Below are 14,097 nucleotides of genomic sequence, written 5' to 3'. Positions count from 1 at the left end.
TTCTTGGCCACCTGGGCACACTGCTGGCTCATGTTCAGCCGGCTGTCGACCAACACCCCCAGGTTTCTCTGCTGGGCAGCTTTCTAGCCACTCTTCCCCAAGGCTGTAGCCTTGCATGGGGTTGTTGTGACCCAAGTGCAGGACTCAGCACTAACCCTTGTTGAATTTCATACAATTGGCCTTGGCCCATCAACCCAGCCTGTCCAGACCCCTCTGTAGAGCCTTCCTACCCTCAGGCAGATCAGTGCTCCCACTCAGCTTGCTAGCATCTGCCAGCTGAGTGAGGGTGCACTCGTTCCCATCATCCAGATCGTTGCTAAAGATACTAAACAGAACTGGCCTCAATACTGAGCCCTGGGGAACACCACTTGTGACCGCCCGCCAACTGGATTTAACTCCATTCACCACCATGCTTTGAGCCTGGCCATCCAGCCAGTTTTTTACCCAGCGAAGAGTACACCTGTCCAAGCCATGAGCAGCCAGTTTCTCCAGCAAAATGCTGTGGGAAATGGTGTCAAAGGCTTTACTAAAGTCTAGGTAGATGATATCCACAGCCTTTCCCTCATCCACTAAGCGAGTCACCTTGTCACAGAAGGAGATCAGGTTAGTCAAGCAGGACCTGCCTTTCATGAACACATCCAATATTAATCATCATTAAACTGTTGAGAGAAATCCTATGTGCCAGGCATTTACCTTCCACAGCAGCTTTTTACCTCAAGGGAATTATGTTTATTCTAAGCTTCAGCAACTCATGGAACCAAAAGCAGAACAAAATTGTTGGCAAATTGCTAATGGGCAATGTGGAGGTTGTTATGCCTATTTTCTCTTCTTAATTGGAATCTGATAGCCACCTGATTGAAATGGTCTCTTTGGAAACAAATGCTAATAATGTCAGTTTAAGCCTGGTGGAAGCAATTTCAGCAGCTCAATCTCTTGCTAAACTAAAGTTAAACTTAATTTAAAAGAGAAGGAAGCCAGCCTGTGGGAATTAGATAATCATTGTGATAATTTTATTTTCTAGAATTGACTTTAAAGCATTTATTCTCAGGTTAAGATGCAAACAAGTTATCATTCCAAATAGATTTAGTTCTGTGAAGTACACGAACTTACTGGAATCAAATACTGAAGGACCAAGACTGGCAGAATGAGGATTTGCTTTAGAATTGTGTCCTCATCATTGTATCATACATCACGGACTGTATCTGTTGGCAAAACAATAGTTCAGTGTTGTCAGTAATGGAAGGCATCCTCTCCCAGGAGGATGGGACAGGCTCTTGCCAGTGTCTCTTGTCCCGTGCTGTTGCATGTAACTGGCTCATACGGTCCCTTTTCGTAAACTCCATTTTTCACTTAACTAGATTTTTGGCTTATAATACTCTCTGGAAAGACTCTTAAGTACCTCACTGCTTTGACTATTAAAAGCATCACAAACAGTGGCTGTGCTGTATCGTGACTCTGGCAAAGCTTGGATGCAGCCCAAATACCTTCCTTGTAAGAAACCTTGGCAAACATGCAAAAAGTGAAATAATGGGGTTCATGCACACCTATTGAAACAGCAACATTTGCAGAGAAGTTGTTGTTGAGTGTGCTGTCAGGCTGGGAAAGCATTTCAACTGAAGATCCACAGAAATCTCATCTAGAACTAATTCTGCTCAGTATTTTCATTCATGGCTTGGATGATGAAATAGAAGGTCAATTGCTGAAATTGTCAGATGGCCCCAAACTGGGAGAGCTTGCAAGGAAGACTGTTGTTTGGAGCAGGGTGAAATGGCAGTAACATCAAAATAACTAGGTGGGCAGATCTGGATGGATACATGCAAGTTCATGTGTCCTGAATGTATGCAATTGCAAACAAGAATAAATGAGGTAGAGTTTATGCTTGCTTCCGTGCACTTTTTTTTTTTTGATTGTAACACAAATACCTTTTGTGCAGAATATCCTTCAAAGTTTCGGGAAGTGCATCCTTGAGGAAATGTCAGCGCTTATGTGTGGGATTTAAGGTGATGCCTTCCCTTGTGTTTTTAAACTCATCACTTATTACTGATAACTTGGTTTTGGTGGTGAAAAATATAATGTAAAACGTGATGGTGATAATAATTTCCTGTTAAGAATTTTGCTTCTCCCCTCTTGTGACAGGTACTATGATGCTAGAACTCCAGGAGAGGGTAACTGAACTGGAAAACTGGAAGGATGGGAAAGGCCTTATCATCTGTGGTGCAGGAAACACCTTTTGCTCGGGATCTGATTTGAATGCTGTCAAAGCAATGTCCAACTCTCAGGCAAGCAGTGATACAAATTAATTTTTGGAGGAAAATGAGCTTTCTGATATTCTGAGTTCCTTTTCAGATATAGGTGTTGCACTGTGCTTGTGCTGCAATTTTACATGCAAGTCACAGAATGGAGCTTTTAATGGTTGAGAAAATGCTGGCAGCCACTTTAAGCCGTGGCTTAAGTGTTACTGTAATTGATTCATAACTCTGAGTTCCTACATTACATATTCTTTTTAGCCTTTTCTTTTAAAAATGTCATTTCAGTTTCTCAGAGCAGTATATGGTGAATTTACATATCAAATAAGCTGTGCTTCAGTAGTTTTACCTTTAGAGGCAGATATAAGTAATCATTTCTCATATATTCTAAAGTCAAAACCAAATTTAAGTGGCATGGCTGCTATTACAGAAAGCTTTCAATTTTGTCAAAACTGTGCTTGGACCTGCATAAAGTAGAAGAACAGATGCAATTCTTGTGCTGTAGTCCAGTCAGGTGCATCATGGGTGTAAGTATGGGGTTGAAGAGGTCAGGGTTTGATGGCAGTTTTTCACTCATGCCAACTGTCTTGACAACTTTCACATGTGCTGCAATTCTTTTTATGGGTTAATATGTGGTTCTTGGCAATGTGTGAAGTAGGACTTTGCCAGCTGCAGGGGAAAGGGATCTTCCTGTGCTGCTCTTACATCCTGATTTGTAGTTGTGGTAACTGCCATCCTGGTGCTTTTTTGTGGCTGATTCAAGTTTCAGGATTTAACCACGTTAATTTAACATCTAACTGAACATTCCAGTAAGAATACCAACTCAGAATCTGATTAAACTGGTATTTGTCTTTAGTGAGGATTTGTTTCTGTTGATAAAACTAAATATCATAAACCCCACAATGTCTTAAAGATTTCTAGCCTGATAAAATAAATAGGACAGTCCAGTTTAAAAAAGGTATAGGATGCTTTGTTTGTGGAACACCGTTAGAGGTATGCTTTTCTTAATATGCAGACTCTGATTCTATGAGTCTATATGTTTATACAAATTCCTTGGAACCACTGCAGTGGCAGAAGGGGCTTTTATAAGGATTAGGGTCCCTAACAGATATACTGGGCAGAATGAAATGTGTAGGTATTAATTACAACTTTGTTGAAAATTCTCTGCGAAGAATCTAGATCTTGTGGTAGTACTGAAATCCTCCAAGAATAGTTAAACATGGTTGCTTTCTGTTTTCTTGGGCGAGTTTGAGCTATTTATCCTGAACTGAGAGTTTCTTTATAATAGCCAACTCCTAAGCCATCTGTTTGGTAGGATTGAATAGTCTTTATTAAATAAAACTTTAATAGAGTAAGGAATAGCATTTGCTGTTCTTTAGTCTTGCAGAACTCTCCTCTCTAACTCACTGTAGATGAGTGAGTTTTGTCTGGTTTCAGGTTAAAAGTGCATTAGGTTAAGTTTTCTGTCCACAGGCATCCCTAAGGCAAAAAAAATGTGAATAGCTTCATGCTTGAACCGGTATGTTATATATATATGAACCTTTATTTTTTTGCAAGGCTTCTTTAGCCCATAGCTTTTAGTAATTACAGAAAACACTTTTATGTTGTTCACCCAGTTGGTTGAATGAAGATTGTATTTTTCATAACCTGTGATAACAGTTTGCCTTTCCATGTGGTGCAGGAAAGGCAGAATAATGGCCAAGAATGCTGAAGGATTTTCGTCCTCCCTAGTGGCTCCTGGTCTTCTTCTTCTTCTTCCTCCTCCTCCTCCTCCTCCTCCTTTTCCCTTGTTCGGTTGTTCCTAACCCTGAAACAAACACAGGTCCCCTGCCTGTTGTTCTTTGGTGAGTGCTAACGTTACGTGACCAAATCACAGAAGGCAAATTAATAGTGGAATTTAAAAAGAAAAAAAAATTTAATTTTTCTTTCTGTCCTTATAAGCCTGAATCCCAAGAGCAATAACCTCATTCTGGAGTGAGACTTGAAAAGCTGGCTTTCTGAAAAGCAGGAGAGGCTCTTGGAAGGACAGCTGAGAGGAAGGAGGCGCAAAGGAGAAGTTCACTTCCCTTGGTCCCTGTCTAGAAGCCCTAGGACAGAGGTTCCTGAGCAGTGAGCTGTGGAGGGAGGACTTCAGAGCAGTTGGAAATGGTCTGGAAATACTGTTCTATGGTGAAAGTGGTCTAAGCTTTTGCAGCGAAAAGAGCCAGCAGTAAAGTTTCTACTTTATGAAGGTGACTTTCTTCTTTCCTGCCTCGCCTAGCTCCACCACAAACTATTAATCCTTTTCTTCCAGGTGGAGTGCATACTGCATTTTACCTCACTTTCTGCTTGTTAGATTGCTTCTTATTCCAAGGGCAGTATTAGAGCTGAAAATGTGATTATTCCACTAGACTCCAGTGAACACCTCTCTTATTCAGATAAAATATTCTGACTAGTAGCCTTATTTTTCTTATCAGGAAGGTCTGAAGGGTATGTTGGCCAGGACTGAAAGTAATTGTGATTTTTCTTTTTTTTCAGTGTGCTTTCTGTGCAGGCATTTTTTCCATGTGATACACAGTAATCTCTCTACTGCCTGAGAATATGAAGACCTTTCTTTTTGTCTCCTCAGCCATAACTGTGCTTATCAACCTGGTCTGTTCTGGCATTAATCTTTAATTGCCATTCTGGATTTTGGTATGACTTGAGAAGGCCAATTTGAATGCAAGGACTTTGCTGTGATGAAGTGAAAAATTACTTTCTCTGAAGAGCTTTTTTGCAGCTTCATCCTGATGGTTATAGTATGGGAATTGTGCAAGTCCATATTTTGAACTTAGCTGTTAAGACAGCTATCATGGAGGATTTGATTGTTCTTTAATTTGGAATGGAAATATTGCTTCTGGTCTTAATGGGTGTAGGAGGTGGCTATAGTGATAACTAAAAGCCTCTTTGTAAATCAACACGTGCTGACATTTTCAAGCAGGCCTCTAATGTAACGAAACGCAATTCACCGGTTTCTGCGTGGAGATTGTTGTGGCAGCTTATACCTGCCAGAGATCTGTCCCTAAACATCGTAATGCTGCTTGGTGTTGGGCAGAGTAGGTCTTGGGAACACGTGAATAAATGGACAGTAAATCAGCTGACCTACTATTATTTCAAGGTCCTATTTCAAGAAGTACTGAAGACTGACTGCATATCTTTTCTTTCCCTGAGTCAGAAGCTCTGAATTAAGGTAGATTCTTTAACTCGCCAACCCCTATAAAACTGTGTTTTAGAGATTAGTAAGTGCCAATAAAGAGCTGTTTGTTCTTTTTCTTCCTACTGTTTGTTTGGTGTTTTTTGGTTTGGTGTTTTTGGTTTTGGTGAGTTTGTTGTTATTTGTTTGTTTGTTTGTTTTGAAAGTTATGCTGAAATTGTTCCCTACTGTTTTTTTCCTTCTGTGGTGTCCACATTTCTTTTTGATCTGGATTAAATGGCACATATGTAGTTCAGTGTATGCAGTTCAGTATGTATATGAACGTGGTCGTACTGGGTCTTTAGCCCAGTCATTTGTCGAGTTCCTGGTTAATACTAGATGTCTGAGAAAGAGTATAAGAACAGGGAAGGCAAATAATCACTAAGACTTCTAGAGCTAAAGGCATTACCTTTTGTCAGTTTTTCTGTCATGAGTTTATCAAGTTGTTCTAGAATTCATGTAGAAGTTGCAGTGCCTTGCTGCAAAGCGTTCCACAGTTTAGCGACATGTTGTAGGAAGAAATATTTGTTTTGAACCTAGCAGTAACTCATTTTGTTTGGAGCCCCTTAGTTCTTGTACTGGAAGAGAAGGGGACAAATGTACCCTATTCATTATTGTTTGCGAGCTGATGTAAAACATAAAGGAGGAGAGAAATAAGAAGAATCTTCTTTCTGTTTTTCTTTTTGGTTGGGGTTGGTTTTTTTTCTGAAATGCTTATGGCCTGAACAATAAAGAATGAAGTTGGTAAATTGTATCTTGTCTAAAACTTGATGTATTTGGAACAATAAAAGGTATGCAGCGCTCTGTGGTCCTATACAGACTTTTAAAACAGCTTTATGGGTGTTTAACTGGGAGTGAGAAGAGGAAATTAAGAGGAAAGGATGAAAAAATTCACATCATAGAAATTCAGTATGGCAATTACTTTAACAGTGGCTTAATTATAACTGAAATTCATATAAATTGATTGAGTTCTGATTTTATTTTTTTTTTTAACCTGATTTATACTAGGTTTTCTAGTTGTACATAGTGGGGTTGGGCTGGAATTCAGGCAAGATTAACCAAAGAGAAAAAATCCATCTAGAGTAAATATAACAAATACTCCTGTCTACTCCATCTGTGTGTTTAATTGCTTCACATTAGGATCACTTAACGTTTTTAAATTTCCTATTCTTTGTAGGATGGGATGAATATGTGCATGTTTATGCAAAACACCTTAACCAGACTTATGAGGTAATATATTTTATTTACCCCTCTTTATAAAGTAATTTATAAGGATTGGAATATGTTTTGGCTGACTCTTTAACAAGATGTTTAAAGTTCAATACATAGTTTTAAGTATGTAATTTTGGATCCCAGACCTTGTATTTGCACATGATAATCAGTTAGGTATTTATGGATTTAAATTAGGCCTTGACATTTTGCAGCTATTAGACTTTCCAGAGATTGGAACAGAAAAAAAATCTGTAGACTTATATGTGGAGGGCCAGGAGATGACTAGAGTTAAGGAAATCTAGGCCTTCAAAGTTTCTGAAGCTGACTTCTGTAACTCAGTGGAATCAGTAGCTCTTAAAAAATCAAGCAGGGCCAGCTTATGCAGCCTACGCAGGTAACATTTATTGAATATATTTATTTAATCTTCCCACTTCATAAGAAGAATGTATTCAGTTCTACCATCTGGTACTTCTGAAAAACATTTTTTCCTTTCCTTTACATTTAGCTTCCCTTAAGATATCACGTTTCTATTAAATCCATGTGTGGTAGAGTCTGTCTTTTTTCTGCTCAGAGCTCTTTGAAGATAAATATTCTTTGTTTTCAAATAATCTAGATGAGAAAGTGATGAAATAACATTAGTCTGTAAAACTGACAGGGAGATGGGAGATTGGAGATTTAGTAGTAGTACTGTAAGGACTTCAGGATCGGAATTACAATCAATTTGTGTAAGTTGGTCTCCGTAAAATCAAAATTGATGGGGCAGGGCAAAGAGGAGGAAGACGTATGAAAATTAAGCCCTCAGCTCAAGTGTCTTGACTTAGAGTATGTTGAAGCTGTGGTTCAGTTGGAGCACTGAACTGCTGTCTGGGGACATCCATTATAGATGGGATCAGTCTCCCTCAGAGGGATCTGAGGCTGACTGTGATCCTGGAGGAGGACCCCGAGATGGATCAGAGTGTGGATTTAGGGAACTTGGACCCGTATCTTCCGGTTCCCCACAGACCACAGGAAAAGTGAAGTTACCCTCTTCCAGTGGGTTCACGTGTGCCATGTATTATATGAAGCATACTGCGGCTGGTAAGTGAATTTGGGCCATAAGAAATCGTTGATGCTTCTGTTAAAGTAGAAGTAAAACCAAACACGAGGTCATGATTGGGAAGCTGACTTCTGAATGTGGTTTCAAAACTGCTCAATGAGTTAAATGTCTTTTCATAGTAAAAGACGAAACAGCTGTATCAGTGTGCAAATTCTGGGACTAACAAACTGTCTTCATTTCTTAGGGAACTTGGCTTATCCTTAGTTGGTCGCTGTTCATTAGTATTCATTTCACAATGGCAATGGGGAAAGTGGTTCTCCCTACATGTTCTTCCTTCCCTATGTCCTTTGAATTGCCTTGAGCATGATTAAATACCTTGAGCATGATTACATACAACATCAAAAGTAACAGATTGTTGATATCCTCAAAGTATGGTTTTGTCCTCCAAAAAAAAAGTTTTGTTGATGACTGAGATGGTAGCACTCTGTTTGAAGAAGCTGGTGAAAGTGCCATGCTAAATCTCATTATTTTTAGATAACCCAGCCCTTCAGTTCTTTGTGTCCTGTTCTACTGCTTTCTGTGGTGTAATGGCTTAGGGTAGAGTCTTGTGTAGAGTCAAGTCTCCTTCTTGCAGATAGTCTTTTTAGTTATAATCTGTAGCAGGTATTTTTCATAACACTGTACATGATCTTCTTTACTTTGATTCCATTTGACGTATCTGTCTTGCTGTTTCATTTTGGGATTCCATATCAATTAAGGAATAATCATTTTGGCATAAGTGGAATTGGTATTGTGCTGCTTACCCACAAAGATGTAGTTATTTGAATGAATTGGAACAGTATATTTTTCTGAACTTTTACTGTAGAGATAGTTTGCTTGAATCCTTTTGTCATTTCTGAAAGACTAAAACCATGAATTTTGCTTACAAAACTCTCTTGTGTAGGATACCTTTGATCAGTGTTGCACTAGTCCAAGGAAAAGCTGTTGGAGGAGGAGCAGAACTTATCACGGCATGTGATTTCAGGTAAGATCAACAATTTGAGTAGCTGTTATGTTGAGTCGGTGGCTTAATGACTGTACTGATGAAATGTGGGAAGCTTGAGGTACCACTTTCATCAAGAGTCGTGTCCCTGAATTCCAGGGCATTTGGAACCATGCTTTGTCAGCAGACTTAGCAGGGGGGAAAAAAGTTTGGGTGTCCTGATAGTACAGAGCAAAGATTATATACTGCCAGGTTATACAGTTTGAATCACTGTGTAAAACAAGAGTAGTAAGTAGCTTTAGCAACTGACTGTGTTATACACCAAGTAGGTCCAACTTCTCACCCCTGAGTGAGAAGTAATGTCTATGTGGCTGGCATAAGTCAAAATAAATAAATAAAGCTCTCCATTAGTTTGGTATTTTGTGTTCAGGGTTTATTATTTGTAACATAACTTTGTGCTGTACAGTTTTTGAAACAAGAGTTTGAGGTGGAGAGGAAAGCAAATGAGGTTCTGTTCCTGTTTTTTTCCATGTAGGTGCAGGGTTTTGCCAGCATGAAACGACTAGCAAAAAACAGAGAGCTTTAATTAAAGAGGCTGAATGCAGAACAGGAACTGAAAGAAACTAAAATAATAAAATGTCACTTTATTTAAACAGTTGCTAATGTGCAAACAGCCTACAGATGTAACAGGATAAGCGCTGTGTGCAGCCTCTCTGAAAATGAGGAGCTTTTAGTGAAGTTTTTATCTAAGAGAAGGAAATGTGCTCTTTAAGAGGGCCTTTGCACCTGAAGTGGGAAAGGAATTGTCTAGAACAAGATGAAAGTACTTACATTCAAAAGTAATACTAAGCAAAGTAAACTAGAATATTACAGTGCTTCTCCAGGTATCGGGAACAGGAGGTGGTATCTGCATTGTCTGAGCCACTCAGAAGCAATCCTCCTTTGCAGCTAGATGTGGCCAGAATTTTCTTCATATCTGCACAGTACCTGGTAAACTGGAACCCCAGCTCTGACTATGACCCCTGAGTAGGGACTGTATTATAAAATTAAAAATGCCTACTAAACATGCAGAGAGGTACCGTGTTTGACAGCTGCAGTGCTGACAGGAGAATGCACCTGGGAGACTCAGTAGACCTTTCTGTATCTGTGAGTCCATTGACAGAAAGCGAATCTTGTTATCCCTAAATAAGAGTTTAGGGAATGTGAACGTAATGAAATGGAAATCTTTTGGCTTTCTAAAATATGTAGTCTCTACTTTCACTCCGGCTATGTTGTTTGACATACTGTGTAATTATAGTCATCGTCAAGTAGCTCGATTTGCATGAATTGAGCAGCTGCAATTCCTCTGATGTACTGACATAATTTTCATAATAACTACAGCTGTTGATCCATCTTCCATTACTTTCTAACACACCCATCCAGTGCAACTAAATAATAGCAATTCAGGAGCAGCAAATGGGACTTAATTAATAACAACAATAAGATAGAGAAACATACTCTATGCTGCTATTGCTCCTGACTTTGAGAATTTTGATACTGGGGGATAAAATCCGGGTTTTTTTGAGGACTGTGAGTAGATATTAGTGGAACAGGTATTCTGGCCTGAGTCACTAGATGCCAGAAGAGGAACTTGAGAACAGAAATCAGAGACGTTTGTTTTCTTCCTTGAATAAACTGTTTGGACATTTTATTTTATTTTACTTTATTTTTTTAAGAACAAAATGAGTGAGTTGTGGCTGCTCTTAATTCTAAATTTTCAAATCCACTTCTATTTTTCACAGTTACCATGTAAACTACCAAACTGCTTGGTACTGGCCTGAAATGTTTTCTTATTTTTATCTCTGCCAGCTTGTAGTACATTAAGTATACTGCTATTGTTGCAGTGATTCACTTGAACCAAAATGGCTTATGTACCTAGTGTGAAATGTGCTCTGGCAGCATGATGCACATCTCTACTAAAGTAGAGGTGTGGACAAATCCAATTTTAAAATAGCTGAGGTGGTTTAAGATACTACTGATGTGTGGCAGTTCTTGTGGCTAATTGTCTCTTACTCTGTTTTAAGCCAGCTCATTTAAAATTGGATAAGGGAGGGCTTGCATGAACTCTGGCACATATGTTGCTGACATAAGAGCAGTGATGAGAAGTGAAAGCATCTTAGGTCACTCCACCTTTGCTCTGGAGGAAGAGGTCTTCTCCAGACATCTTCTTCAATCTTAGCTGCTTTATGGATTGCTGCAGTATGACGCTCCATAAGAGCAACATCCTTATAAAGATCATAAGATGTGATTGGGGAAAAAAAAAAAATCATTGTCCAGACAAATGCAAGGCAATTAAAATCCTTTCAGACTTTTTCTGATACGAAAATTGGGAAGATAAGGCTTCTGACAGTGTAATTATGTATCTCAATAATTTCTGTAAAACTGAGTAATGTGAAACCATTCAGGTATGAAACTTGTTTGGATAGCTGAGCTTTTTAGTACAGTTTTAAGAAACCGAGACTTTTTTTCATTGTGCCACAGCTGAATATTCTCTCTGAGCCTGTGAAGATGGCTCGTGGGTTCTGCTGCCAAATGTTGGTGTATGTTGCAGTTCTGCGTGACACTGCAGCCATTTCAGTGGAGTGCGCAAATGACTGTGATATTGGATTCAGTGATGCAATTTTACAAATAATTGAAATGAAGCACCTATTCTGAGTTGCCTGTATGGAGAAACTTTCACAATGCATGAAGTTAAGGAGAACTGATTTGGCAGGGTGGGTTAAGGAGTCTGGACAAGAATTGTAGTGGGTTGTTGGGCAATAAGCTAACCGTTAGATATGGGGCAGAGGTGGTCTGGTAGTGAATCTATTTGTGCAATTAGTAGATCACAATAATCTTTGAGCGCAGTAGCTGCAGTGCACTAGCAGCCAATAGCCAGAATAACTAACTTTGAATTCTGAGCTGTCTTGTCTTCTATTTCACGTTGGTGCCTTTGAGAAATCTTGCTGGGGCGATGTCTGTGTAGGTCTTCTAGACACATCTACAACTTTGAAAATTTGGTCCTACATCACTTGGGGAATGGACTTCCATTGTACCTGAGCGCTTCTGAAAAATACAGTCTCTTCCCCCCTACCCCCTTTTTCCTCTCTAATGCTACTGCAGTCAAAACAGAGGTGTGTTACTCCCACGTGAATCCAATTTAAAAAGCGGTGTCTCCAGGCAGAGGGTGAGAGTGCAGAGATGGAAAGCTACCCAGTTTTCTTGCCATTGACCTCAAAATGGGCTCATAAGTAGAAGCAGCAGTATTCTCCTTTTCTTTTTTAGAAAATAAATTAATGAACTATAATATCTTCAGCTGTAGTTGATGTTGCACAGTTAAATCACAAAGGGCCAGTTTCATTACTCTTGTTAGTGCTGAGCAGTATCCTACTTCATAAAAAGCACCATTAATTTAAAGCGATCTTTGCTTTCTGAGTAGACTTCTGCCCTGTGTCTGTAGGAATCAAGCTTTTAACAAGGGAAGAAGCTTATGCTAATAATACTGCATTTATCAAATTGACCTTGCTGTGTTTTAATTGGATGTTTTCTATATTTTTGTGAAATATGTAAGCATGCTTAGTATTACAATTTAAGGTGTTAGATATGGTGCATAAGATGCCTAAGAAGAGACACAGTGAAATGCACTGTTACTGAATAGCTTTTGTTGTGTGTGTTCTTGTGATGACTTGTGTTTATTTACTTTTACAAGCATGCATTTAGCGCATTAAATGTAATTTACAGGAAATGAAAGGAACAGAAGATAACATAACCACTGCATAGCCATGGGCCCTCTATGACCAACTTCAGTTGTTGCTCCTTTCAAAAAGAGGGGGGGGGGAAAGCTGTAAAGACATTAGTGTTCTACAGTAAGCTTTTCTAAGAATAGGTTTCAGATCATCAGAGCACAACACACTAGCTTCTTTGGAAATATTTTGCTGTATGCAAGGATTTTGGCTTTTAATTTTATCAGGAGGAGCTTTTAGGTACACAAGATGCTGCTGTTTGAACTAAGGGTGCCTCACTACATAGTTGTTCTTTTCAATAGGCAGAGCATGATAGGAATGTAATGGGATGGGGTTCACATATTCAGGAGTTCTTGCAAAGTCCAGGCTGACAAAGCACTTTTCATTAGATGTGACTCTGTAATTTTGCTGCATATCATCAGGAGAAGAATCAGTAGACAAATCTGAGAGTGGGTTCTCACAGCTTGAGGTGCTGGCTATATGCCATAGATACTTCTTTTAACTATATAAAATTTTTCTCTCTAATATATATGTGTGTGTGTTTATATACATATATATGTAAAACCTCCTTCAAATTGGTTGGCAATTTTAGAATTCCATTGCAGTCGTGCATCATTTCACATTTTTAGAGCTCTGGGAGGTTTGTTAGTACAATTTTCTAGCGAATTTCCAGAGAGATAGTTTAGGGTTTTAAAAGTTTCACATTGCCTGCCTTTAAAAAGGCTTATCTTATTTTTGACGTGGCACACTTGACATCTGGTTTAAGTAATCGCAGCACTGCTAGAAATGGACTTGGGAACTTGTATTTTTGGGCTTGCATTTATGGACTGATACTGGTTTTTTCCTCATTACCAGTTATCATTTAGATTTGAATTTCATGTGTTTACAATTTTCCAGGCAGAGGATTTTTTACATAGTCTACATTTCGCATTTACGACTGTTTGATTTTGCTGGCAATGTAAATGACAAAGCATAAATTTGAGTTGACGTTTTCTTTCCGAGGTTGTCTTTTTGTAGGGATTTATTTCATTCCAAGTTTGGTTTGGTTTGGTTTGGTTTTTTTTATCTTTGGGACGCCACACCATCTTATCCTAGGTGGATCAGATTTTTGTTACCAGCACGTGTCTACATTTTAGACCACTTCTACCATGCAATCTTACATCCTTTCTGTTGAACAATCCTGTCTGCAGTCGATTCTGTGCTCCGCAATAATAATAAACAGAGATAACCCAGATAATGGAAAACTTAGGTAAGACATTTTAGGGAATGCAGAGCTGGACCCATGCTGATTCTTGCTGAGACACTGGGCTGTTGGTACACTGAATGGAAGCATTCAAGGTTCGAGAAGAATTCGTTTAGGGAGAGTACAAATGCACTGAAATTGTCCATTATGCTTGCATCTGTGAAGTGACGAATCCCCAGTTTAGATACACTGCCTGCAGGTATTTGAGTTTGATGCTTCATTGCTGATCTTCACTACCAAAATAAGCTTTTTAAAAAAAGTATATAATCAGATAGCTCCACAAGTTGGGTATGAAATCTGAGAAGCATTTACGTATTCCAGTCTGCTGATTCTGAGGTGGGATTATGTTGAGCTGTGGCTTCAGGAGAAGGGCAGACTGCCTGAACAGCTCACCTTGATGTGGGAG

At 39.1% G+C, this 14,097-nt stretch overlaps 1 protein-coding gene across 2 annotated transcripts in view; it reads left to right on the top strand.

Annotated features, from left to right (window-relative positions):
- ECHDC1 (enoyl CoA hydratase domain containing 1) overlaps nt 1-14,097 on the top strand; it is a 35,465-nt gene that overhangs the window by 7,347 nt on the left and 14,021 nt on the right. For both annotated transcript variants that reach the window (XM_009695170.1, XM_009695169.1), the window contains 3 exons: nt 2,137-2,279; nt 6,635-6,687; nt 8,649-8,729. In XM_009695170.1, the coding sequence (XP_009693472.1) occupies nt 2,137-2,279; nt 6,635-6,687; nt 8,649-8,729 (277 nt within the window). The remainder of the gene's footprint in view (nt 1-2,136; nt 2,280-6,634; nt 6,688-8,648; nt 8,730-14,097) is intronic.

Source organism: Cariama cristata, unplaced genomic scaffold (assembly GCF_000690535.1).
Source record: "Cariama cristata isolate BGI_N322 unplaced genomic scaffold, ASM69053v1 scaffold14752, whole genome shotgun sequence".
In the NCBI taxonomy this organism is placed as follows: domain Eukaryota; kingdom Metazoa; phylum Chordata; class Aves; order Cariamiformes; family Cariamidae; genus Cariama; species Cariama cristata.
The sequence above is the reverse complement of the archived record's forward strand: the minus strand, read 5'-3'. Positions and strand labels throughout refer to the sequence as shown.